General features: G+C 41.0%; 5 protein-coding genes across 9 annotated transcripts; all 5 read right to left on the bottom strand.

The window, feature by feature from the left end:
• Positions 1 to 1,506: 1,506 nt before the first annotated feature.
• On the bottom strand, positions 1,507 to 4,958 carry LOC103980448 (proteasome subunit alpha type-4-like). Of its 5 annotated transcripts, none has more exons than XM_009396874.3 (2): positions 4,862 to 4,958; positions 1,507 to 2,452 (listed from the first exon to the last, which is right to left on the bottom strand). In XM_009396874.3, the coding sequence occupies exon 2, from the start codon at positions 2,438 to 2,440 to the stop codon at positions 1,688 to 1,690; it is 753 nt and encodes a 250-aa protein (XP_009395149.2). In that variant the 5' UTR covers positions 2,441 to 2,452; positions 4,862 to 4,958; the 3' UTR covers positions 1,507 to 1,687. The 5 variants fall into 5 exon arrangements, with proteins under 5 accessions (XP_009395149.2, XP_009395147.2, XP_009395151.2 ...); XM_009396872.3 differs by having other exon boundaries at positions 4,784 to 4,936; XM_009396876.3 differs by having other exon boundaries at positions 1,507 to 2,441; positions 4,862 to 4,898.
• A 4,328-nt stretch (positions 4,959 to 9,286) lies between these two features.
• On the bottom strand, positions 9,287 to 11,087 carry LOC135609341 (probable sugar phosphate/phosphate translocator At5g25400). Its single transcript, XM_065102485.1, has 2 exons — positions 9,754 to 11,087; positions 9,287 to 9,584 (listed from the first exon to the last, which is right to left on the bottom strand). Exon 1 carries the CDS (start codon positions 10,878 to 10,880, stop codon positions 9,795 to 9,797), a length of 1,086 nt encoding a protein of 361 aa, XP_064958557.1. The 5' UTR covers positions 10,881 to 11,087; the 3' UTR covers positions 9,287 to 9,584; positions 9,754 to 9,794.
• A 2,315-nt stretch (positions 11,088 to 13,402) lies between these two features.
• Positions 13,403 to 14,698, bottom strand: LOC135609294 (agmatine hydroxycinnamoyltransferase 1-like). Its single transcript, XM_065102399.1, has one exon. The coding sequence runs from the start codon at positions 14,696 to 14,698 to the stop codon at positions 13,403 to 13,405; it is 1,296 nt and encodes a 431-aa protein (XP_064958471.1).
• Positions 14,699 to 15,627: 929 nt separating this feature from the next.
• Positions 15,628 to 22,750, bottom strand: LOC135608860 (uncharacterized). The gene is made up of 6 exons (XM_065101910.1): positions 22,597 to 22,750; positions 21,525 to 21,597; positions 20,958 to 21,051; positions 16,594 to 16,707; positions 16,454 to 16,508; positions 15,628 to 16,187 (listed from the first exon to the last, which is right to left on the bottom strand). Exons 1-6 carry the CDS (start codon positions 22,627 to 22,629, stop codon positions 15,741 to 15,743), a joined length of 816 nt encoding a protein of 271 aa, XP_064957982.1. The 5' UTR covers positions 22,630 to 22,750; the 3' UTR covers positions 15,628 to 15,740.
• A 2,232-nt stretch (positions 22,751 to 24,982) lies between these two features.
• Positions 24,983 to 26,913, bottom strand: LOC135608859 (WAT1-related protein At5g07050-like). The gene is made up of 7 exons (XM_065101909.1): positions 26,624 to 26,913; positions 26,479 to 26,541; positions 26,272 to 26,388; positions 25,924 to 26,173; positions 25,689 to 25,847; positions 25,449 to 25,600; positions 24,983 to 25,373 (listed from the first exon to the last, which is right to left on the bottom strand). Exons 1-7 carry the CDS (start codon positions 26,815 to 26,817, stop codon positions 25,160 to 25,162), a joined length of 1,149 nt encoding a protein of 382 aa, XP_064957981.1. The 5' UTR covers positions 26,818 to 26,913; the 3' UTR covers positions 24,983 to 25,159.
• Between the last annotated feature and the right edge of the window lie 109 nt (positions 26,914 to 27,022).

Raw genomic sequence — 27,022 nt, 5'->3', positions numbered from 1 at the left:
AGGGATGATGCATCCACACCTACACCCACTGTTTTCTCATTTTAAATGGCTCATCATTTTTATTTTTCTTCACAAAATTACTATATATATATATATATATATAGTCCATGTTGATAGAAATGAAATAGAAAGAAGAAGATTGTATTGATCAAAACAATACATAATACTTTATATTTATACATGTTTAGAAGGGAGAATTTTTCTCAACAGAAGAGGATTTTCCTTAACAGATTTATGATATTTATCATGTAGTTAGAGAGATCTTGACTATTATTGAGGTTGTTATCATGGGAGATCTTGACTGTTGTTGTGGTTGTTATCACGAGAAATCTTATTGCTATCACATGTAAAGATCATGTAAATTCTCAAGATCAAGGGTCCTCAATCTATGGCACGAGAGCTTTCTCCTCTTTATTCACTTGGATATCTTCTATGATACCCATCATGGAGGTTCTTTTTTTTTCTTATAAAAGGAAAACCCTCCCATTACAATGGGATGAATATATGAAAAAAGATAAATAGGAAAAACTTTAATATGAATATCTCTATTTTTCTTTATTTTAAACTTTTTAAACTTACGTTATAATGCAATGTCCCTCTGACATTAGCATCATAAAGGATTTATCAATCAATCTCCAACACTCCTTCTTTGTTTGTTTTATAGGTAAATCTCCGATCAAAGACAAGAGAGATACAATATGATCTAATTTGAATCCTTCGAATGTTGAATAGAGTGCAAAGCGATATCATAAAGTGTTAGGTTTAGTTAGTTTTATCCATAGCCACATGAATAAATAACATATACCAACTTTAACATCGATGACACTTATAATATAATAAATCATTTTAAATCTTAATATCATAATCTATGATACGCTTATGTGATAAAAGATGCTTTCATGAGTTTGTCTTGATATCGTGTTAATGAGATTATTTTCACATAAATCATATATAAAAATATTTAAAAAAAATAAACACTTTCCCATCATAAATTGAAAATCATAAGAAAATTTCATTTCATCCATCCGAATATATAGTTAGAAAACAAAATTGAATAGAATGGATTCTGTTCAATAATAATGATTGTGTTCTTTTAAGTAGATTAGAGGGTTTTAAGAAGATACCAAGTCCGAACAAAATACTTCCCTATAATAAATATTTATAGTTGTTGAATTATAATAGTGGAAGTACCAAAATTTCCAACAAGCTGACAAGTTTGTGATCTCCAAAACAAAAGGTTTGGTATCGTCAACATGCCACGTTTCTCACAATTTATCCCAATGCCATGCCATTCACGATTGATCGTTTAAAGCAATCAACTTCAGTCCTTTGTGACAGAAATCTTTCCAATCACGAAAAAGTCATGTGCCTCTTAAATCATTCCGTACTTTTGATCTAAGCTGTCGGCACATCACACAAGACGATGCATGGTTCACATAGCAATGGATTTTGAATCACAAAATGTAGGAATTGACAAAACAGAGCAACAGATTTCATAGCACACTATGAATTTCCAAGGAGCAATTAATTTTAAACTGAAAAGTTGATACATCAAAATAAGATTTTTCGTTCTAAATTGAAATGTTCAAACATCACACACGATTTCTGAACCCCCCAGCCAAACACTGTTTAAAGTGGGCGCCGTCAATCCAAGAGCACATCATAAATGCTTTAGGAGACCCGAAACTTAAGTGGACTCTGTGGTGGCTTGAGTCACCCCATGCTTCACCAGCAACTTCTCCAGTAACTCTGGCTTGCAGACCTCATACTTCACATCCCCAGAAGGCTCAAGAAAAATCTCGGCCAGTTCAAGCTTCTCGGATGTAAGGCTTGTGCTGTCCATGGTCTTGCTCAGCACCTTTAGAGCCAGTTGCACTGCTTCCTCCCTTGTGATATCATCCTTGTAGTCTTGCTTCAGCATCGATTGTGCTGCCTGGTGGTTGGCACCAATTGCCGCTGCCTTCCAACCGCTGTAATTACCACTAGGATCACTCATGTACAGCTGGAATCCGTAGTTTTTGTCCCATCCTGCAAAAAGGAAGGAGACCCCAAAAGGACGGAGACCACCGAACTGGGTGTAGCCCTGTTTAGTGTCACAGAGCGATTGAACCAGCTGCTCGATAGGCATAGGTTCCTGGTAGGCGAAGGTGTAGCGCTGGGCCTGGACCCGGGCAGTGTTGATCAGGATGTTTGCATCAGACATGATGCCAGCAACAGCGCAGGCGAGGTGGTCATCGATCTTGTACATCTTTTCAGTTGACCGAGATGTCTGGAGGAGTTTGGAGGTGACCTTCTTCTCACCAACAAGGATAACACCATCACGTGCTAGGATGCCGATGGCTGCCCCAGCATTGCCAATGGCCTCCATGGCATACTCCACTTGGTAGAGACGACCTTCAGGAGAGAAAATTGTTGTCCGGCTATCGTAGCGGCGAGACATCCTTGAGAATTACTAACACAAGATAAGCAAATTGATCACTTTGATTTATGGAAACGAGCATAGGTTTATAACTACTCCATGACACAGATTATACACAAACTGAATCAGGCAAATAGATATAGAATGACAGTATAACAAGGAGACCCTTCATTATGCATAAGAAGAAAACAATACATATAATTAGGGAATTTATGCCTGTCCTCCAAATGTTCATAAAAAAATTTCAGACTAAAGAAATAACAATGGGAATTGAAGCACAAAATGAAATCTTGTCTATCACCTTTTGCAAATATATGAAAGGATTAGGATCTGCAGATGTGTTAGAAGACTAGCACGATGGTGATTACCAACACCTATACATGTTTCAGGAATTCAGAGAATTGGACTAACCAAAAAAGAAAATTTTGAATCAGAACACTACTATATAAGAATTTAAGCTTATAGACAAATGGTTATCAAGCATTTGCAATGAAACAAATCCAAGAAGGAAATTTAAGATGTTTGGAAGACAAACATAGTTGTAAAGTTCAAGGAGCAAGCCAGATCCAAAGATTATGGCCAAATGAAGTAAATAAACTATGCATGAATGACAAATATTCTTGTAATCCTGGGATATCACTCAGTAAATGTTTGACAAGTAGAATTTACATATGCATATAACTTATATGAATTTTGTTTGACAACATGGACTGAACTGTACAAGCCCAATAAAACGGTGATTCCTTTCATTATTCTAATGAGTCCCTCTTCTTTATAAGATCCACAACTTCTATCCTCCTTCTACCATCTATAAAAATGAAGCCTCTTCTCTTTTCTAGAATACTTGGATCATATCAGAGCACATCTTGTTCCTCGAGCCATTTTCATCTTTGATATTTCTCATCTTTAACAATTATTTTAGCAAGAGATTTGATAAGAGGATGGACACAGTAACAAAGAGAGGACTACAAAAGGAAAGAGGGATTAACAGCCAAACTGAATCACCAAATAACTATGAGGCAGAACTAAGATAAGCTAAGCTCTTATGGCTTAAGAAAACACATACTTATTAGTTACATCAATCTAATACAAACTTAAATCTAACTCTAAGCAAAACTAAACCTGAACCTGAATGGACCCACAAAATTAATATAAAAAAAACTCCAAATATACATGAAACACTGGAACCTATACCTTATACTAACAAAATCTAATTTAAACCTCTAACTCAACCTGGATCTCATTAGCTATTCAGTGTGAAAATAAACTCAAATGTTCACATACCACCTTATCGACCATATCTCCACTGGTCATACCCCACTCATCAGATTGAGGATCATCACCTTAAACTTGACCCGCAATATATGAGATTACATGCATAGGCCTAACGGAAGTTACCTTAATACTGTTTTCATTGCCCAATTAACCTCAGCCTAATCGCATGCAACCAACAAGCCCAGTTACATACCGATAATACTTAAGTCTAAGCTACTAGAAAGAGACAATCAGAGTGACATATAGGAATCTACAATTTTGGGTAATCCATTTCTACTCTCTTTCTTTCTTTATTTTCTCTCTTTTCGGCGCTGGAGTGCTTGATGGGTGATTAGGGTATTATAATCCATACCATTAATCTGCCATATACTGTTGCATAGGAAATAAAAAATATTAAGAAATTTATTTGCAGTTGAAAGCAAAAGGATGTTGATTAGCTTTCGAGAAAATTATATTTAACTCTCCTTCATTCAGCAGATATAATGCACATACCAATATCAAATTATAAGAAGCCATGCGAAGGATAATTACAGCACAAAATCAGTTTCCGGATAAAAATGGATAAAGATGGAGAGGAACATAAATGTAATTTTCAAGAGAGACAGCGTACTCGTGAAGCAAGTTGTGTGTGGGTGTGAGCATGCATTTGTTGGCAATCATATGTACTTGTTGGACGTCTCCTACTACTAGATTTCAATTTCTTTAGTCTCCTACAAAGACATCATTAACAAGCCAAAAAGAATGTAGATTTCGTACAACGGACGCTAAAAATCACTAAAATGTATTTATACACCGCATAATGTAGATTTAAAGAAACAAAAGTTTATTCCAGAACCGAATGATCTTAACGATGCCAATCCAAAAACTAAAATCAAAGATATTGTGAGTCTTACAACATAAGACAATCAGATTCGCAAAGTTTGAACAGAGTCATCAAGTTACCAAGAAACGAGAGAATCTAAACTCAACAAACCCTAAACCACGGACAGACTGAAGGGGATGATCGTACTCCAAACAAAGCCCTTACTGACAACAGATAAGAGGAGAACGATCCACCATAATAGGTTGGAGAAACGATTGATACAATACCTCGATTGCACCAAAGACAACTCTTTCGAGGAGGAGAGACGGAGAACGAATCGGGCAAGTGGGGGAGAAAAGGCAAACCTGCTTCGACTCCAAGAAAGGGCTCGGCTCGCGAGTAGGGATTTTATGGGGTCTGATACACCGCGATCACGTGTAGGAACCACCCGATAGTTTTATGGATCCGAAACAAGGATCCAATCATGACATTTCGGATCAACTTCGGATCTGAATCAATTAATAAACCCGATCCGATAATGTTATTGGATCCCAAGTTAGCCCTTAGATTGAATTCTCTTGAGCTACATGTATTTGTTCCTATAGTTGATGAATTATTTTGCTTTCGAATCAACTATATAAATTTACAAGGCAAATTTATTGAAAAAAGTCTTCCTTTTTTGTTTTTTCTTATAATGTATTTTTTTTCGTTTTTTTTTAAAAAAATATTTATATTTTTATTATTTCATAAACACCCCTTGGAGCATAGGCGAATGTGGTATTAATAGCGAGTGATGGGTGGCATTGGGAGCAAGGGGATAGAGGTGATGTTAGTAGTGGGTAAGGAAGGAAGGGCAACGTTGCATAAAAAAGATAGGGCATCACGATAGGATCAAGGGGTAGAGGAGGCAAAAGCGATGTGACGAATGCAACAAGTGAGGAAGGACAGGTGAGTCTCATCATGGGAGTAAGAGGTGAAGGCGACAAGTAAAGCCTCATAGTGGGAGCAAGGGGTGGAGGCAATGACAAAGAAAGGAAGGCGATTTCGTACAAAGGCAATGGGTCTCGTGTTGGGATAGAGACTATGGGACCTTACAATAGAACAAAGGCACTGAATGAGAAAGGACAAAAACATTTATATGATTATAAAAAATAAAGGTACTATATGAAAAAAAATGAAAACAATAGACACATTTTAGGAACAAACAAAAAAAATCAAGAAAGTCACGCAATTTACTAAGTATCCATGATTATATTAGGGTTTCATCTAACAATAGTAGATTAAAAAAAATGGTCTCAATGGAGTTTGTCATTCCAAATATAAGAGAGCTTTTCTCGTAGCAAAATTATAAAGAACGAGCTTCAATGTTATCAACTCTATGAATATAAATCTTGATGGAACAATTATCGATGACATCTCTAGTAGCCTGACTCGATCTTGGGTCACGTGTATAAGGGTCTAAAAATAATTGATAAGATAGCTCAGGTGTTTGTCGAGAAGCCAACATGCAAAAAGATCAGGTGAGGTGCTCGATCGATTCCTCTAATGCTAAGTTAGGACTAAGATGAAAAGTAGAGTTATAAGTGAATAGTAATTGAACTTGGTTAATAATAAATTAATAAACTTTATAACAGAATATGTAGAAAAAATTATGAGCGACATCACATGCACAGCGGAAGAACATAAAATAAAATTATCAAAATTTCCAAAATATGTTCATCGTCGTGTGAAGATTGGTGCTCAAAAACCTACAAAACTGAAAATCATGTGTGAGATAGTTGTATTACCTATGGAAATCGTATATCCTTGAATTCTTCCAGATCTGTGGGAGAGGATGAAGGAGGTCAAACGTCCTCCTCTCCAACGGTGATCCACACGGTAGGGGCTACGAAGATGCTCCTCAAATCGTTACCCAAATCTCTACACTTGTTATCATCTCGACCTGAGTCAAGTTGATTTGCTAGACTTGGGCAACCGAGCTCATGTGATAATGTACAATCCAACCCATGTGGCTAGACATAATCCGACCCATGTGACCACATACGACCCAACACATGTGGCCAGGTAAGAGCCAGCTCATGTGATAACGTATGACCCAATGTATGTGACCAAGCATAGTCTAACCCAAGCGATCAAGTACAATCCAATCCATGTGGTCAAGTATGACCCAACTCATGTATTTAGGTACAACCCAACCCGTAAGGCAGTGTAGCCTAGTTTAATGGTAAGGCTAAGCCAACTTGTGAGTGAGATTAGCTTTGCTAGCGAAGCTAGGCTCGCCCAATTATGTGACTGACATTAAACATATGATCCTCTCTTTATTCAGCTCATTGAACCTCAACCTAACTTGCTACATTGGACAAGCATGTGTGGCACACATGACCCATCCAAGACTTAGATGGGTCGATTTTGTTTAAACTAACACTATCCGACATAGTCCAATTTTCTCTCCTTTTATTGGTTTGAGCTCGTTGATTGATTAAATCAGATAGATTTGATCGGTTCAAATCGGTTTAGAGTGACATGAGACTAACTTGACTAGGTCAAATCTACTTAACCTAAATGAAATCAATGAAATCCAAATTAGACCAGTCTAGGATATTCCAGATGGGTTCTATAAGGATTTGAGATTGATTTTGTTAAGTCCTAATTGAATTAAGTTTAGTTTAAATTAATTAAACTACTCCGATTACGATTATAGTTGATTGACAATTATTAAGAGACAAAAATTATTACTAGTTTTTTTTTTCTATTTTATGATATTAATGTGATTGTTACGGTATAGTATATATAACTACTATATACTAAAAAAATAAGTGAAAAACCTATGATCCCGACTTATCTAAAAATAGTTAAATCCTAAATCACATGCACAAAGTAAAAAACGACGTTTAAGTTAGGATTAAGATGAAAAATAATTTAGCGTGATAATGATAAATTAATAAACTTGTACGCTTAGGTGACTGTCGTATCGTTTGAGGTGGGGTTGATACTTACTACTGTTGGTTGGGTGATCAGAAAAAGCTTCAGATTTAGACTCCTCTGTCACCAGTGACTGGGCCATCTTGAATAAAGATGCACCCCAACATCCAACATAGGGAGGAACAAAGCACAAAACACATTTTTAATAGGATTTTTTTATCTAAAGCAAACTAGGATGATGGATCTCTTTTAACTTCATTCACATCTTATGCTGCAAAATACACACAACACACTACTATAAGCACTCGAATAAATAGGTAGAGTTCTTTCCTTGCTGAGTATGCACTTCAATCTTTTCAGTTAAATCTAGTAAAAGAAGAGTCTCCTTTTTTTTTTTTGTATCAAACATCATGTAGACCATAAAGATAACAAACATTCCTCTTTTCTGTCTTTCTCTCTATCACAGTCCAATGTGAATTTTTATCGTCCAATCAGATTCAAGAAATAATGGATGACCCTTCCTCTCTTAGTTAATTGTATGTCATATAAGCACAACACCATTCCCAAACTACACAATGACAAAATCATGAAACAAGACATGTCCACTAACATGGCATTGCTTCAGAGGAAAACCAATTTTGAATTAATTCCTCTTTGCTTCCTTCTTCTCTCAACCAAAGGTCAATCCCAATCCCAATCTTAATCCTTCAAATGTTTAAGAAATCACATCAGATTTTAGAAACAGTTGATGGATGACCTTTACTCAATGCAAGGTTTCCTCCTTTGAATTTGATAAGTCCAATAAGCAGCATCACTAAACCACATTATTAACAAATCATAAATATGACATATCCACTAAAATGCCATTACTTCAATTGCTTTCAAATAAAACTCTACACACAAAAAACATTGCTAGATTAATGTACAAAACTCTTTTCAGACTTCCTCTCAATTCTAGGTTGGTGCTTACTTTGATCTTTAACATTTTACAACTCACATGAGACCTGTATATTCTTTACATCAGATTCCAGAAATAATGCATAATCCTCACTCTATGTTCTTCAGAATTCACATCAGACTCCAGAAGTCGGATCATACTTCATAATCCTCGCTCTCAATGTAGGGCGGTATCCTTAAAAGCACCATTATTTACCAAATTATGCAAATGACAAAATGATGAAGCATCTCATGTTAAGCTACATTCTTTATCTTTCTGCCAGTTTTTCCGTCGCACCTAAATACCCAGTCCTCAAATGTACCAAACATGTCTTAATTCTCGTCTCCTGGTCAAACACTAAGTTCCTCTTATGTGCATTCATTGGAAATACCTTTTGGCTGATCTTGTCCATTTTTCTGGTTTCAAGAATCCTCCTTTAGTATTTCGTATAAAGAAAAACACTTGACATATAGATATCACAAATTACAGTGATTCTTGAAAGTAATAGAGTAAATTACAGAAAACCATGTCTTCTTTGTTAACCTCAATGCAACAGGCAACTTGCTAACTACATAGATACGCGTAAATTCTCACAATAACACAACTCTAAGAGCAATGACGCATGCACAAAACAGAAGATTCCCAATGCAATATCTAATCTCATAAAACAAGAAACATCATCCACAAAGATCAAACATCAAATTCTTCAACACATGGACACACATATAACAACTTCTTCAATCATATGAAAAATAAAATTAAATGTTAGCACAACATGCAACAAAACAGAGCATTAACACAAATATGTGAGATCATCAGGCATAGAGTTTGCATCATGTGAAATGGGTTCAACATGCATCCGAAGGTTCCATAGGAAAATATCAAATGCAATGAAACCACACGAATGAAGGACGACATATACCAGACATACTAAATTAAATAGCACTTTCAATCTCATTAGGGAGGAGGCAAAAGAAAGCTCCTACATGATCCAACAAATAAATAACAACAATCATCCCTCTTTGACAAGAGGATAGACAGCTAACAGTGATCCAAGTAACAAACAAGCCAACCTAGTGTGATCCATCCACAGTCCTCCACCCACAGCAAGAACTGCCACTAAAATACTTCCAGCTTCCTCTTCTCAGATCTGACCCAGGTGATCTACCATAAGCATTTCCGGATCTGATGCACCGTGTGCTCAAAAACAGAATCCAACCCCAAGACAACTATAGGATCAAACAAAGAAAGGAAGACAATAAAAGTTCCATTTTTACTTTTTTTTTTTCATTTTGGTTTTTGCTCCGTCAAACCTCCTCCTTCTTGATGTAGAAATGTACTGCTAAAGATAAAATAGCTAACGAATGAAGAGATCCATCAGAAATGCTAAAGACGAACCGATGAAATCGTGGCAGAACGCAGAGGGGTGGACGGATGGATCAAGCCTGCGAGTCACCCTTGCGGTCGACTCCCGAGCCGTCGACTTGATCGAGGAGCTTCCCTGCCTCGTCGTCGGCCTGGGCGGCCTTCTTCTGCGCCTCCTTGGCCTTGAGCGCCTGTAGCTTGACGTGGTTGTAGTAGGCGACGCCGAGGAAGGCAATGGCGTAGCCGAAGAGGTTGATCGCGGTGACGGTGTCACGGATGACGGACCAGGAGAAGGCGATGAGGAGCCAGTCCTTGACGACGCCGGCGACGTTCATGGTGAGGGCGGAGGTCTTGCCGACGAGGAGGAAGACGGCGAGGTTGAGGGCGAAGGCACAGAGGGAGTTGGTGCCGAAGATGAGTAGGTCGGGGCGGAGGGAGGAGGCGGAGCGGGCGCGGAGGATGGGGAGCTCGACGACGGACCAGGGGACGAGGAGGAAGGCGAGGCAGCAGGGGGCGACGTAGTAGAGGGAGGTGATGGGGTTGAGGGAGATGCCCTTGGAGGTGAGGAGGATCTGGATGAGGACGAGGCGGGTGGCCTCGAAGGCGACGGCGCCGAGCTGAAGGCCGACGCCAGTGCCGTTGAAGCGGGCCTCGCCGTAGGCGGCGATGGCGACGCCAAAAGAGATGGAGAGCATGTTGAGCATGGAGGAGGTGCGGAAAGACTCCTTCTTGAAGAGGATGCCGATGGAATAGACGGCGACGGGCATGAGGGCCTTGAGCATCTGGATGAAGGAGACGGAGAGGTAGATGTAGGCGGAGTTGGAGAACCAGAGGGAGAGGGAGTAGAGGGCGCCGATGGGGACGACGGAGGAGAGGTAGAGGGCGCGGGTCATGGGCGGCGACGAGGGCGGGTCGACGAGGCGGAGCACGCGGACGAGGAGGATGGCGAGGGTGGAGCAGAAGGCCATGTGGATCATGGTGAGGCTGATGGGGAAGGGCCAGCCATACATCTTGGGATCCAAGATGTACTTGTTGTACACGATCACCGTGAAGCTGAGGAAGATCCAGATCGCGACATAGGCGTAGGACAGCAGCACCTTCTTCAGAACCCCCTCCGACACCACCCCTCCGCCGCCGCCGCCGCTGCCCTCCCGACCCATGATGCCGACAAAAACGATGCTCTCCCCCTTCTCCTCCTCCTCTGCTCAGTTATCCTCCTTCGATACAGATCTGGAGAGGAGAGGAGAGGGAAACGCGAAGGAGATGGGGAGAACGGGGATTGATATGAGAGAGAAGGTGGGTTGGATCTGAGAGAGAGAGAGAGAGAGAGAGGAGGAAGAAGGGGGGTGGGGTGGGGCGGAGGTGAGGAAGGAGGAAGACCGGTACTTATTGATGAAGGGAGAGTGACAATAACAAAAGGAGTGTGGGTGTAGAAGAGCTAATTGTGTTGGGGAGAGGAGTAGTCGTTGTCGGCGTCGTGAAATATTGGTGATAATTTCACACCGACACGCGGTTAACGCGCACACTTCTCGACACGAGCACCCTAAAAATTGCATTCTTAGGTGGTCGTCGTGTCCGCCGCACAGAGTAATAATAGTATTTATGTCAAGGGATCCATACCCCAAAATGGGGTTAAATCTTTTTGACAAACGCTAAAGAGTTTTAATCATAAGATCACAATTCATCGTAGAAGATTTTAATAGGCGTTTTGAATTCTCAACCAAAAATTGTATCCTCAAATTATAATTTTATTATTTAAGATATAAAAATTCATCATTCAATTCAATTCAATTCAATTTTTCAAATTAGGGTTTCTATCAACCGAGTTGATGATGTTGGTTCAAGGCAAGAATTCATAACAGTGGAGTGCTACTAAAGACTATTAATAGTAGAAGAAGATAAAACAATAGGATGTTTATTCCTTTGTCTCCTAAATAATAAGGGGTTTTTTTTTGTTTTTTTTGTTTTGCATATCTAAAGATAATATATTTATCTTTACAAAATATTTTTAGAACCTTGATTAACTCATGTTAAATTAAACATCAATTTTAAAATTTAATAATAAACAAAGTATGGAATAACCTTAAATATAAAAAAAAAATAAATACATAATCACACAATATATATATATATATATATATAATAATTATGAGCTAATTCATGATAATTTTCTTTTCAAAGGATAAACAAAGAAGAAGATATTATTATCTTTATTACTTAATTTAACTAATATGTTTAATCGATCGTAAGTTAAGAACATTGTAAATGAATACAAAGTCAAATGTGCTAATTGTCCTGTATGGTAAATAGTTTATCAAATTATGAAAATTATAATTTATCTTCGGTGAAAAAGAAAATTCAAAATACACACAAAATTGTGGGGTGCCCAAGAAAGAGAAAGAAAGAAAGAATCTCGGGGCCCACGTGATGCTTGATGTGTGGTGGGCCCGGTGGCCAATATACTAGTCGAGATCGTACTCGGCTCTTCTTGGACTCGGCATGCCGTAGCCATCGAGGAAAACTTTATTATTAGGAATTATTATTATTATTATTATTATTATTATTATTATTATTATATGTACATAAATGAGGTTACAGCATCGCATGGAGCAGGTAGCCAGGTTTGGTGCATCGTTGACGAGGACCTGGTCAAAGGGCCATTTGTTCAACACCCCCTTTTTGACATTGTCCATCCATGTATTCTTCTTCCGATTAAGCTTCGGTGGAACACATTTTCTAATGGATGACTTGCAGCATTATGTACGCGACAGACAGAGAGACGTGGTTGTGATGTTGAAACGTTTTCACCTTCGAGCTTGAAACGTTGCTTTACTCCTCTTCTTTAAAATTACATTCCTTCCTTGTTTTTACTTGTGATTGATGTGAATTGTATATTTTGGAGTAGATTACCTTCTTATAATGTAATAGATACTAAACCACAAAGTTCTTCTTCGATTAATCAGGATATTGAGGGCCTTTTATAGATGGAAATTTGTAAGTTATTTCGTCGTGAATAATTTTGTTGAGGATTTTTCGACCACGAAAAATATCATCGAGCGTTAATATTGACGTCATACGCTGTGTTTGCCGACTCGAATCTCCTTCTTCGCACTGTTACCGTGAAACACCATTGGCTTTTGCTTTGATTTCTCCGATACGTCCAAGAAATCACGTCGCTGCGCTGCGATTCCAGCTTCGTCCACCAATAATTGTTGGGCAGTGGAAGTCTTTGCCCCGTGGAAGAAGAGGTCGCGGTTAGGTCGGGTGGACGACTCTGTGCATCCCTACTTTGGCACTTAGCGGAGTTGGGTGGCACGTCGAACGAGTCAACTCAACTCGCAAGGTGACGGCCTCCCCCCACTGCCGTTCCAAAAGTAACGGACGACGAAGAAGAAGTCATCGCCGCCGTCGTCTGGTGGTCACAAGTGGCTGGTTAGTGTCGGTGGCTCTCGTGACATCTGGCAACGTCAACGTGCCACCGAATGGCGATGCAGTGCTACTAACGTGACGACTCCTCCACATTACTTTTTGATGCCGAGCAGCCGATGTCGATGGGATCATGCGTTGCTCATTTATAATATTAACTTTGAGAGACATTTCAATTGGCCCTACATTTCTTGACCCAAGTCCAAATTGAAGCCCTGTCAGCATACGCACCAAGGAGGGGAGAGGTCGTCTGGTCTCAATGCAGGGAGTGGGAGATGCGCTTGAGTACCTCGGCATGCTCACGAAGCAGCGACACCATCACGTCGACGCCACCGCCCTCCCCCACCACCGGGATGAAGATCACAAGCCCCTCCAATGCCACCCACGTCGGCAGGAAGGCGCACAGCTTCCCTCCCCCGCCGAAGTCCACGTCCTCGAACCGCAGCCTCAGCCAGCTCTCGGCGTCCACCAACGGCGACAGCACGTTCCCCTCCGTGCCGTACACCGGCACCAGCTCCTCGTCCCCGTACATGTCCCCCAAGTCCACCATCGACTGCACGTAGTCTCCGCTGGTCCTCGCGATCGCCTCGTGCACGACCTTGGCCGCTTCCTCCAGCCCTCCTCGCGCCAGCATCTCCGCCGTCGATCTCGGGTACGCGTTCAGCACCAGGTTGCCGAAGTAGTGGTCCGACACTGGCGGCTTCAACCTGCGCCTGCCGTTCACCGTGACCCGTATCGTCGTCTCCTCCCCGCCCTCGAGCCCGCGAGCCGCCGTTATCTTCCTCCACACGTGGGCGAGCAAGGTCTCGAAGGTGGTGTACTTCGCCTTCGTCTCGGCCTTGAGCTTCCCGGTGATGAACTCCGATGAGTAGCGCAGCAGGATGTTGGTGATTCTGCTCGGTTCGACCAAGTTGTTGTGTGAGGCGAACTCGTCGTCCCGGGGCGTGATGGGCATGAAGTCAAGGCCCCAGTGCTGGAACTCGCATCTCGGCGGGACGCGAGGCTTCAGCCATGACCGGTCGTATAGCGGAAGCGGATCGATGGGGATGCCGCGCACGGCCTGCCCCCACGCGACCAAGAAGGCGCTCATGGACTGGCCGTCGGCCACCTTGTGATGGGCGGACAATCCGACCACCAGCCCACCGCACCGGAAGCGGTTGAGCTGGACAAGGAGCAAGTGGGCAGCGTCCTCGGTCCGGGGGTGCAGCAGCAGGAGGTCTGGCGACGGCTCCAGCGGCATGTGCTCGGCCAAGGTCGACGACACCGTGGCTTCTACCACCAGCACGCCGCCTCCGCCGCCGCCGACCATGAGGCACGGGCGGCCGCCGCAGTCGTGGCCGAGCTGGGCTGCGAGCATGGGGAAGTGCGCCAACGTCTCCGACAGCCCCTCTACGATGTCGGCGTTGGAAGGGGTGGGGGCGGTGAAGGCGTAGAGGACGGCGATGTGGATGTCGCAGGCGAAACGGTCGAAGATGGTGAGGGGCACTTCGCGGGGCTCCGTGTTGGGGTCGCCAAGAGCTAAGACGGTGGAGCTCCGCACTTGGACTTCCATGGGCGTTATCATAGGTACTTTCCCAGACCACACACTCGCCACTGGGATCCTGGAGATGAGACTTATAGTGAGCTTGGAAGGATGAAGAAGAGAAGTGGAATATGAACAAGAGAACAACAGATTTGGTGGCTAACAGCTCAGTCTCACTACCAAACCTTCGATCATGGAATCTTCAATTAGGTCGACCATATATTGACTAAAAACAGCGATTAATCTCTCTCTCTCTCTCTCTCTCTCTCTCTATATGTATATAATATGTATATAATGGGCGGTGTTAGGGATGATTGCCTGAATGAAGACAGGGCTTAGGATAACATTAAAAACAAAAAACAAAAATGGTCCTATTAAATTTAGTCATCAGGAATCGGCAAGGCCATCAGATAAAAGATACCCACACCAACCCTAAATCATCAACATCATAAAAAGACTTCCTGTTCATATGTTTTGCATGCATTACTATTTTTTTTCCTATACCTATAAACTAATAAATAACAAATGTGTGTGTCAGCATGGGGGCAAAACAAGTCCATCTTAGCGTAGATAGGTAGTGTTGCGAGTGTAATCAAGAGATGGAGCTTGCGGAAGCTCCTTTACACGGAGTACAAACCCGCACATTTACATAGCAATCTCAGACTTGTAATGGCATTCACCAGGATCATGACGGAAGTTTAAGTATAACAGGATTAAGTATAACAAGATCCGTGAACTGACACTAGAAAAGATCCAACATATGCAACATCTTTGGCGAGACCAGCACAAGATGCCAACTAATTCAACCAATTTGAATGTGGCACAATGTTGCAACTCGGGAACTTGCTCAGATCACAATTTGATATTTCCTTAGCTGCTGTGATGACATATTCCAACTACATAATGTCTATCATCCTGTCATTCTGAAAAGTTTGATCACCCAAGAAGATGTAGAAATATTTGGCAACACTACGCTAGGAGTCAGATCTAACTGTAAATCTTACCTATAAGCCAAAAAGACAAACGCAAAATGGTCATCCTTGTACAATCTCATAATCCTCTTCCTCTTCATCTAATCTCGGTGTGATAATGCAAACTGAACAGGATCAATGGTAATCTTATCCATATTGGAAATTGACGAACCCAGATAGTCATCTGTTAGATCACCATTTACCTTAAAGATTGTTGCCATAGCTGCTGCGGTTGTAGCTGAGGCCGGTGCTATCTCCTCAATGTCATTGAAATCCAAGTTCAAGTCAAAGTTCCCAACAGTGGCACGCACGCTGCTACTGGTAACACAATTTTCTTCAGATGCTGTTGCCATATCTCGATCAGTTTCACTGTGAGTGAGTTCGTCATCATGTTGAGAGCCAGGATCATCTTCGTATCTGTTAAAGTCAACACTGCCCTTCTCGACTCCATCGACGACAAGAGAACCACGCCCTTTTCCACGACACCTCCTCCCTTGGCCCCTTCGGCTGCGGCTGCCGCTGCTGCTGCTGCTGCTGCGACAGGCTTCCTGCTTTCATGAAAAGCCTTTTATCAGCAATAAATACCACTTCTCATGAAAACCACATTGCGAGATAGCAACGTTCTTACACAATCGGAATCACAGAACCCAAATCAATAAAGATATAATATAAGAATAACTGAATTTACTATATGAAGTTCAAAGTTTTGATGAAGTTAAATAAAAGAAATGGCTATCTGATGAATATGGAAGAAACCATAAATGGAGAGGCAACCCATGGAGGTCATTCGATAGCAGTGGACAAGTAGACTCACATTGTTGCTCCTCTTTGTCTCCTCTTCACTGTAATTGTCTTCGTCTGCAGCTTTCCTGTATTAATTGTGACACCAGTTATCAGAATATTCTACAAAAGCACAGAACATGGAACACTAATTGTATATCTACGTCTGAGAACCTTTTCTTGCTGGCTTTATCATCAGGATCTGCATCAGAACCACCAACATCTGGAACGTTGCTCACTAGATCTTTTAGGAAATCAAACACGGTAAACTTGTGCACGCACTGCTTCCTGATTTTGAAGTAAACAACAATAGATGTTCAAAACTAAAACCTATTAACTTCAAAAATATTAACTATTAGGAATGAACAAACCAGAATGCACAAAATGTAAATGGTGAATACTTCAGTACCTTAAACTTATTCAAAACAGAAAATAAATAGGTGAATTTCCTTTAAATTTGGATATTTTGTACAAAAAAATACACCAGTTAGATAATCTATTAAATTATATCAAGTTGCACGAGACAAATTCATAAGAGGAATATAGATATTCCTAACTATTTAACATCTTAGGATCCCTTAATCTCTTAGGATCCCTTAAGGACTTGCAAAAGAGAAGACGGGTTAGAAGAAGCACTATACTCGGGATCACACAAGCAGATATTTCAGAAAACACTTGATATGCAATGCAAATTATAAACATAGACTTCACAACCTCTAAACGATCACCAGATAAAGGGCACAAGGAGGTCCGCCGCGACCAAAAGTCCCACATTTGCTCACATAACACTATTGTGGAACAAGACAGCGAATCAAACTTAGACAATACCTCAAAAGCCCATCCAGCCATGTGCCACCCGGGTAACTCCAGGTTGTTGTACCGGTTGATACTTCACACCACTCTGCAAAGCCAAAAATACCAAAAACGGTTGTCTAGATGGCTTATTTTTTGATAGTTTTGTCTTTGAGCGGCGATCGCACACAACCTGCGTGTATATGACTGAAATGACCATAAAAGTCAACCGAAATAGGGCTACCAATCCTACTGCAAGCCTTATACATACAATGCAAAGCATGAACAAAATCAAAAGACACAAACACACAAAAATATTACAACGAACACCTTGTGTATAGAGTTGTCCATGACATTCTCCCACATTTATACCTTCAACATCCTCGTCGAAGCCTTTACAGACGTTATTTCTCCTCGCCTTTGCTATATCTTCAATCTTCTGCTTCAGTTGCAATGCGCCTCTCGGCTCCCAACTACTCTCTGTCACTATTATTGAGTAGTAGAACTTCAATCTGCTAACGCTGCTTCGACTCACCAGTAACTCTAAATCTATTGTGGGGTCGATCGAGCTATACTGATCTTCACTAAATTCTACGAATCTCTTAGATAAAGGAAAAGACCTTCCTTATTGCGCACTAGTCTCTCAAACGTCTCGCGTCGCTTAAGCTGGATGGATGCTTGTTAGAGCCTTAATAAGCATCATCTTGCAAACTTTAAAGCTTTTGAGGTCTTTCTTCTACAAGATTTGCCCACTAATTTCTCTTTTGCTTATTAGGTTCACATCACTTTCACTTTCGATTAATATTTTGTTAAAAAATAAAACGGACAATTTACTTTCAGTATAACCAATCACTATTGGTGAGGATTTCTCAAATGTTGTCTATCACTACGTCTCTTAAAAGAGTCTTCGAACAACTACAGAGCTCTTCTGCTAAATAACTAAGAGAATTAAAGTTCTTTGTTTCACTCATTCTTTCAAGAGTTGAGAAGACAAAAGTTACTTGACTCTACCAATTTTCTTGAGAGTTGTACTTCATGCACCAAGCCAGTTATAGCCTTCGTCTGCTCTTTGCTCGCACTTCTAAAGCACTTGAAATGTTTACACTCCTTAAACTGAGTTAGTTACCATGATTTGCCTTCTTATTATCATTAAACTTATAGAATGCAAGTTTTGCCCAAAAAAAATAAAATTTCATCCTGACTTGGAGCAAATCTTTAATACGTTTTGGTTGCTCTGGGATTGTACAACCAGTGATTTAAAAAGTGTTAGGCGCCAAAAGACGCCAAGGTCCAAAAACGCCCGAGGTGCTAGGCGCTCACCCGAGCGAAGCGAGGCGCTAAAATATTAAAATATATAATATAATTAATAAATATAATTATTTAACAGTATTAAAATCAAAATAATATATCATTAATCTAATAAATACAAATACATTATTGTTACTAATATACTGTATACTATTAACAGTATTTAGTATACTGTTAACAGTATTCTATCGAAAGAGGAGAAGGAAGAGGAGTGCAAGGGAAGACCGAGGGTGCAGCGATAGCGGTAAAAGTGAGCAGCGGCAATGAGAGCGACGAGCGGCGACAGTGGCAACGACAACGACAACGGCGAGTAACGGTAGTCGCAACGGGAGCAAGAGCGATGAGCGGCGATAGCAACAGCGAAAGCGAGCAACGGTAGCGGCAGCGACGACAGTGGCAGCGGGAGCGGCGACAGCAAGAGCAGCGAGCGGCGATAGCGGTAGTGAGCAGCAACAACGGTAGCATGAACGCGAGCAAGGTTAGGGTTGGGCAGCGGCAACTGATATTGGTGCTTTAGTTGGTTCGATTGAACCAACTAAAGCACCGGAGACCGAACCAGATCTAAAACGCTAGTTCGATCGCCTGGTTTAACCCAGGCGGTCGCCCGAAGCGCCCGACGCCTGGGCTCGGGCGAGCACCAAGGCGACGCCTCTTTGAAGCGCGTCGCCTGGAAGTGAAGCGAGGCGCTCGGGCCTCGCCTCACCTCGCCCGAGCGCCTAGGCGAGCACCTGAGCGCCTATTGAAATCACTGTGTACAACCTTCTCCATTATTTTTATCACCTACTTGTTTGAGTAGAAATGATAAGTACCGTATACTACCTACTCCGTTTCTTGATCGAGCCCTCCTGCATTGACCCAAAGTCCCCCATTTTCAACTATCTTGATAAGAAACTCATTGACCTCTACCAGCACATTGCAGGGCCTTTGCCACCTTTGATTATGTTTGCTCCTTCGACGATCACCTTTGTCTGCTTGCTCTCGAGTCATATACGGATGAAACGCAACTCTAAGATAGTCTATTGCCTAGTAGTTCTGGAAATTTAGCGACTTGGCTGATGGTTTGATATGTCATTATCCGGATTCTGGGCCTCTACCCCGAGCATAATATCCACTATGCCTGACTTCCATTATGACAACTCGAACGATAGCACTACGACATATTCTTTAAGAGTACTCACCACCGTAAGTTGAGTCACCTCAGTCCCTCCATAAATAGTTTGTTTGAGATAAGATGCATGTGCATCGAAGCTCCCTTCGCCTTTGGCACCATGTACAATGAGTGCTCTTTCACAATGAGGAACCCAAGGAACGCCATGATTCTAGGACTTGACTCATTAAGCAAAACAAACTCGATATACATATTCAAGTCAGTCAGAATGGTTATCAAGAAGGCAGGCTTGAGCTCAGCATGGGTGATCACAAGCTAACAGCGAGTCCGAATTAGACCATAGTAACAGCACAAGCAATTAGGTTATCTAATGTCAATCCACCCAACGCCATATCTATGTTTAAGTTGAATGGTTCTTAGGTCAGCTTAATCTAAACGGGTGCTTAAGAAGCTACCTGTAATATCTCCTAAAACAATGGACAGTCCTGACTGGTCTTAATCTCCAAAGCTGGGAAAGACAAAACATATGTGAGGTTCTCTCCTATGTCTAGTATCAGGTGATTCCCACTGCTAAAACACACTTCCAAAATATAGAGACTACCATTCCCATTGCATCTGTTGAATTTGAACAGAATTTAAACATTAGTCACATTCAATGCATGGATGGAATATAAATATATGATATATACATTCAATTCAGTGTATTAAACCAAAGGAGAAGTGGAGAATTTAGATTACATGTCAATATAATCACTTATTGAGAAAAAATACCTAGGCTTAACAAATTCTTGTTTATTCTATTTACCATTGACGAACGATGACAGTATTGAATTTTGAAACATCATTTTTATTTCATCAAATTTCTACATGATTTAAATTTCACAATCTAACATACAAATGCTTAAAATGAAAGTACAATAATAAAAGATAACAGATGTGATGAGATGAAAGATAACAAAGAATGTCTACTTGCAACAAATTAATCAAAGAAAAAGTTAAGATGCTAGCAAAAGAATCTCCAGTGATTCGCATGAAATATTGAATCCATTCCTTTAATTCCACCCTATTTGCTGTAGATCATGATAATCTTCACTAGTTTATGACAGAGAAAATAAGGCTCTATGAAGTACCACCATAACCACCTTTCCAACATGGCAATATTTTTATACGCCTCTAAAACTCCACATATATTTGTACCCTCATAAGACTATAGAAATCCATGCAAATATCTTTAATGTTATATTATCTTTGTTCACCAAAGATGTAAAAATAAGAAATGCCTCAGGTGATATTACTTGGAAAGATTTGTTTGAATAAATGTGTCACTTACAAATGGAAAGAACTCATTGTCTTAACTCCTCTATGGAGAGTCATGCTATATGTCTTGCCACAGAGGTCTTGTAGAAATAATTCCAATGCCTTGGCTGGAAAATCAAAATAAAAAAAAAGAGTAAATTCAAGTGTACATAGCAACAAGTCAGCACGAGTATCCATGGTGATACCTATAAAAGTAGAGAGGCATAATTATTTAATTATTCATATAATAAAGGACATGCATGTGTAACATATAACAGCTGCATTTGTTTGATCCATACCGTGCATACCTATCTGTGTATGGGATGTTTGCACAGAATTAAGATTTCACAACAACCATGGTCTAAAAAGGACATCATCTCTGATGAGACTTTGAGCAAAAAGGATCTAAAATTGTTCATAACAAATACTGCTACAGTAAGCATTATGACATCTGGATGATGTACTATAATTGCAAAATTCAGGACTAATTCATATTATTCCCCCAAAATGTTCATCTTATTCAATCTAAACAAGCGGTAGCTGAAAAACTTCCCGATTCACTTCATGAAACAAGAGTTGAATATCCAACATAAGAACTCACATACTAGAACAGGTACAGCAAGTGCAATCTTCCCGATATCTTCATCCGATTGCATAATTTTCTTTATTCGGGTCTGCAAACACAATAATTTAATCATAAGATGGTTCTCGAAACTAGATGAATGCATAGAAGCAGTTTTATCCACAGGTTACACACCATATATGAAATCAAAGCAAATCACTATCATACTTAAGGAGGTCAAATTTAAGAGGAACACAGGACCTTTAGTTGGATAATAAAAAAAAAAGTTACAGTAAAGAAAAATAATCAAATTTATGCACCTCATTTACTAAAATTTGCAGAAAGCTGTCTTTGCATATTAACCTGGAGATGCTCGTCTCAATGTTTCCATAACTACAACTAATTAGGCACACAAATTCTTCTCGACAAAGACTAATATGCCATATGAACTCACATGGATACGGTTAACGTTTATAGAACTTTTTTGAACTTAGGAATTATTCATTTGGTTACCTATATGTTCAGATTCCACAATTCACAACAACAACAAAATGCATGTGATAACATCTAGTTTGATCTTGCTACCTGGTCTGCTCGTATGGCCTAATACAACTAGAACAAAGTACTCGGTAACAAGAATGTAAAGACCAGTCAGACAAGTATAATACGGCTACACAGAATAGTACACTAATCTGTACCTGCCCATAAACTATATGTGCACCACTATCGAGCTATACATATCAACAAGTATAACAAAATAAAGAACCGTCCGGCAACATTCACAGGCCAAGAACAAGACCTTGAAGCTATTATTTTCAATGATCTCATTCAGACGAAGAACAAGAAAAGAAACAAAACAAAGCTCTAATCAATTCACCACAACAGATGGCCGAATCAAGCAAAGGGTGCATAAACCGAACAACAAACACCCAAATCGATCAAGAAGCTACGTTAGAAGAAAAAGAAAGCAAAACCCTAGTCTCCTCTACCAAGAACTATAAACCCAAAGAAGGGTGAAGAAAGCACACGATAAAGCAACCAAAATCAATCAAGAAGCCGCAGAGTTTGCTCTAAAGGCAACGAGAGAAAGCCCGAAGCAGAGGAAACTCACGGCGGGAAAACGGGTGTGAAGCTTCCTCCTCATCGCATCAGAACCGCTCCAAGTTCTTCCTGCGGGCCTCGGATTGAGAGCAAACGGCGACGACAGAGGCGGAAAAGGCGCGACTTGTGTACTCCTATCCCGAAGATATAGAGCCAGGCAAGAAGAACGAGAAAAAGAGGGAGATTTGGGTTTGGCGTCCGCTTTCGAGCGGGCTTTTATATATATATATTAAATAATATAATCACCATAAAATCAATTATTTTTATATTTATATAAATTTACCGTAAAATAATTTACACGTATATTATGACTTATTACTATATATTAATTTATTATAATTAATATATATCCATCAAGTGATTTTTTTTTTACCAAATATATATATCGATCCAGTCGTGATCTTATGATAAAGACAATAAACATCTCTCGGATCAATTCTCTTATTCCTTAGTTTTCAAGAGTCATAAAAATCCTTTTTCGAATTCAAATCGGTTCATTTGGGAATCAAAGCTTTCTTTCTATGATTTACTCGTTTTGAATATTTGCTTATTATTTTTCTTGAACTTGTTCCAAAAAATTGAATTAATTGAAAATATTTTATGGAATAAATTTTGAACACGTGATCCTTTGCTCTGATACCATAAAATAGAATTTTAATTATTGAGTTCTTAAAAGAGTTTGAATTCATGTGGACGTAACATTGTGTTTGTATTACGTGCATCGGGGACACAGATCACTCGGCCTAAATCCAATTCGAGCACAAAACAAGCTTGGGTTGGGGTAGAGGAATCGAAGGACATGGTAGAAGGCAATCCTATCCAGTCCAACCCAAGTTGACCCAGCTCACTACCCGGTCTTTGAGATTAGTGATCAGGTTGGACAGGGTTAGATGGTAGTACAACACATGCTTGATAATTTTTTTTATCTTTCAAAAAGTTTTTAGAATTATATATTGGGTGTCGAATGGACGATATGTGATGTTAGAATATTTTTGTGTAAAATTCCCCTTAACATAGGCAAAGAAAAATTGAGATAATAAAATATATATTGGATAAGAGGAAGCCATGGCTTCTTTTTCTTTTTCTCTATGTTAAAAGATTAATGTCGGCTCAACGTAGCTTATCCAACAACCAAATATTTGTTTCATCGTCTTGATTTGATAATAATATGATAGATTACTTGATACGATGCCAGACGAGTAATAGTACCTCTCCGACGTGTCATGCATGACTTGTTAGATTATCATCGAGAGATCTGCATCGATCTCAAATAAGCGATGACATCTTCACAACATTCGATAAACCTCCATGAAGAGTCATGAAAGGCATTATCTATACATATTTCATATATATATGTGTACATATATATATATTTTTTCCAATAAAAGTTTTAACTTTAGCTATCAGTAATCTAACATAAATATTATGGCTTATAAAAATGGCGTCTTTGTATCCACCATATCCACTATTACTTATGATAAAAAAAAAGATGCGTGGTCCATCAAAGAATGTAGCAGAGAAAGCCAATTCCATGACTCACCTTATATATATAAACATATTTGGTTGCATGCTCATGTCATCACGAACATTAAGCTCTCGTTATTGCTAATCCAACACACCTAGCAACCAAACGAATAATGTAGAACGAGTAGGAACGCATCCGATGTGATTTCATTCTGCAACAACGATATTTTACGTCAAAATGGCAAGTGCTGGCTGAGCACTGGAGTCCCAACTTGTCATGGTGGATGCAGAAGCAGCACAGGAACATGACAGCAACTGTTTCTTTTCTAGAATCATGTAATGGAGTTTCCTTTACTGTGCCATTGTTAATTGTCAACTACAAGAGGTTAGGAGTTGTGGGTGTGGAAAAGGAGGAGGAAAAGAAGATGTGGAGAATCGTTGGTGCGTGTTGCGATAGCTCTCGTCACCGTGAGTGCCATGGAGCTCATGCATGAATTATTCTTCCTTCTTCCATGGCGAAGTGCGGTTGTCGTCGACCACACCTGGCTTTACTGTTTCCCACCAACCCTTCTTGGTTGGTTGGGTGGAAGAAATCTATGAAGGAATCACACATTCTTAAAACATAATGACTGACGATGGATCACATACTCTCTGAGCTCTATATATATTCTAATCCCAAGCATCAGATGACTGATGAATGTCTGCAACGAAACTTGTATTATCCGTGGAGATTAAGACTACAAGCATCATGTTGTTCAAGGAGGACATGAAGTTCGAAGACAAGAGGCATTCACCACACCGGAAAGAATGTTTGGGTTAGGGTTTCCTGGTCATACACAGTGGTGAAAGTAGAACAACGGTGACATTGTGATAGCATGCAAAGCCTCTCTCGATGATTGAACAAACTGACGAAGAGGAGAGAGAGTGACATGTGCCGAAAGAGAGGGTGTTAGACGCTCTCAATGTCATTATATCTCCGATCTCGAAGTGCTTACATGTAGCCCACGCATACCGAAAAAGGAAAAAAGTGGAAGAAAAACAAGGTTGGCTTCCTTGATCATCTCTCTCTCTCTCTCTCTCTTATTAGCACGAAATGGTAGGGTCCATGATTAGGCTTCTGGTGTGTCCCCTGCATTGACTGCGGTGGAACTCTTAGCATCTCCATTTATTTCTTCGCCAGAGTTGGTATGCTGACATCCTTCACTCTCCTTTAATGCGATGGGCAAAGACATGGCCTCCCTCTCTTTCTTCTCCTTGTTCTCCTTGTACTTCCCCCAGAGAACCGAGTAGAGCCCGATAATAATGAGGATCGCACCAAGAAAACTGCAAACCACAACGAAGAAACAGAGGGATAAGAATTGGAGGTTTTGGGATCCCCAGGGGTACATGGAAACTCACCCTCCGAGATAGATCTTCTCGTTCAGGATGAAAGAGCCCATGATGGCAACTATGATCATCATCAGAGGACTGAAGGCCGATGCAAAGACTGGCCCTCTTTTCGCTATCACCAGCCCTTGAACATAGTAAGCGACGCTAGATGTGACAATTCCCTGCATATGGTAGCTTAGATCAGCATGCCTTCCATCATATAACGATCACAGGTGCAGGGTAGTCAGAGATCATGAAAAGAGTATTCACAGCGTAGGCAGCAGCAAGGAGGTTCATATCAAAGCCTATGGTCCAAGCAGAAGGCTTGTGCTCCATGACCAAAGTGACGGCTATGGCTTGCAATGTCCCTACGAAGCATATCCACGTCGTGAGAGACAGCTGAGCAGAGTACCGCCTCAGTGTTACTGCCTGCGAGAGTTGCAGAGATCAAACAGTCAGTACTCTGGAACGAAGGAAAGTTCATGTATGCTACAGACTTGGCTACCTGAAGGACGAACAGAGATGCCCAAGCTAAGGTGGCCAGGATGAGGAAGATGGAGCCGAGAAACCAGTCCCTGCTGCTCGACTCAGTGGCGGCTGGAGAGTTGGATGCATGAGGATGAACATGCTCTGTCCAAACCATCTCCACTAAGGGACCTTTGTAAAGTGTCATCAACATCGCCCCAGCCACAGTCACCAACGTTCCGGCCACCTTCGCCTGGTATATCACCTTCTTCAGATCCACCTTTTCCATCCTAACATCCGAATCCCACATCACCAGAACAACCAGTTCATTAGCTTGCACAGCGAAACACAAATTACCACGCAGCAGAAAGATCAGCCGATGACCAACCTGCATAACACGGCCATCACGAAGGTCATGGCCGGCAAGATGTTGCTCATGGCGCACGAGAAGGTAGGAGAGGTCAACTTGAGTCCAACGTAGTAGAAGTTCTGGTCGATCACAGGCCTGTAATAGCATCAAGCATCGAGGAATGAGCTCTGTTCGTGTACATACATAGATAGGAGTACTGCGTGCAGAGACTATACGAGAACTCACCCGAGAAGTCCCAACACAAATATCTGCAAGAACACCCACTTCGTCATCGCGGGCCGCACCTTCCTGTGGCAGCAACGAACACGCGACTGTAAGCACAGACTCCATTATCATAGCGTCGCAAGAGATGAGCCCAACAGAAGCGTACCGCTCTAGGAAAAGCGCGAAGGGGAAGATGGAGAGAGTGGCGAAGGCGTGGCGGTAGACGACGAGCACGTAATGGCTCATCCCGTTGGTGAGCGACACCTTGGTGATGATGTTCATGCCGGCATAGCCGAACTGGAGAGAGATCATGGCGATGTATGGCTTCGCCCTCCGCAGGTACTCGCTGTAGCCACCCATGAGGAAGAAGAGCCAAGAGCTACCAGGAGCTGAGCAGAGGGAAAAGAGAGAAGATGAGGGATCGATCACTCTTCGTTCACCTGAGAAGAAGCGACTGGCGGCAGGCTCCGATTTATAGTGCTCGCGAGTAGAGTGCGGTGCGCCTTCGCCACGGTGGGGCGCCGTGGAAAATCCATATGTCCGAAGTGGATGGGGGCTACTGCGG

Source organism: Musa acuminata, chromosome BXJ2-4 (genome assembly GCF_036884655.1).
Source record: "Musa acuminata AAA Group cultivar baxijiao chromosome BXJ2-4, Cavendish_Baxijiao_AAA, whole genome shotgun sequence".
NCBI classification, from domain to species: domain Eukaryota; kingdom Viridiplantae; phylum Streptophyta; class Magnoliopsida; order Zingiberales; family Musaceae; genus Musa; species Musa acuminata.
The sequence above is the reverse complement of the archived record's forward strand: the minus strand, read 5'-3'. Positions and strand labels throughout refer to the sequence as shown.

Bases quoted from the DNA above. Each gene is read 5' to 3' on its own strand.
- LOC103980448 (XM_009396874.3), bottom strand. From the start codon at position 2,440: ATGTCTCGCCGCTACGATAGCCGGACAACAATTTTCTCTCCTGAAGGT.
- LOC135608860 (XM_065101910.1), bottom strand. From the start codon at position 22,629: ATGAGGAGGAAGCTTCACACCCGTTTTCCCGCC. The intron at 21,052-21,524 runs GTGAGTTCTTAT...TTGATTTTCCAG, and splicing joins TGCTGTACCTGTTCTAGTAT to CCAAGGCATTGGAATTATTT. The intron at 16,509-16,593 runs GTTCTCAGACGT...CAATTAATACAG, and splicing joins GATAAAGCCAGCAAGAAAAG to GAAAGCTGCAGACGAAGACA.
- LOC135609341 (XM_065102485.1), bottom strand. From the start codon at position 10,880: ATGGGTCGGGAGGGCAGCGGCGGCGGCGGCGGAGGGGTGGTGTCGGAG.
- LOC135609294 (XM_065102399.1), bottom strand. From the start codon at position 14,698: ATGGAAGTCCAAGTGCGGAGCTCCACCGTCTTAGCTCTTGGCGACCCC.
- LOC135608859 (XM_065101909.1), bottom strand. From the start codon at position 26,817: ATGGGTGGCTACAGCGAGTACCTGCGGAGGGCGAAGCCATACATCGCC. The intron at 26,174-26,271 runs GTTGGTCATCGG...TTCGGATGTTAG, and splicing joins GTGATGGCCGTGTTATGCAG to GATGGAAAAGGTGGATCTGA. The intron at 25,374-25,448 runs GTGAGTTTCCAT...TGTGGTTTGCAG, and splicing joins GAGAAGATCTATCTCGGAGG to TTTTCTTGGTGCGATCCTCA.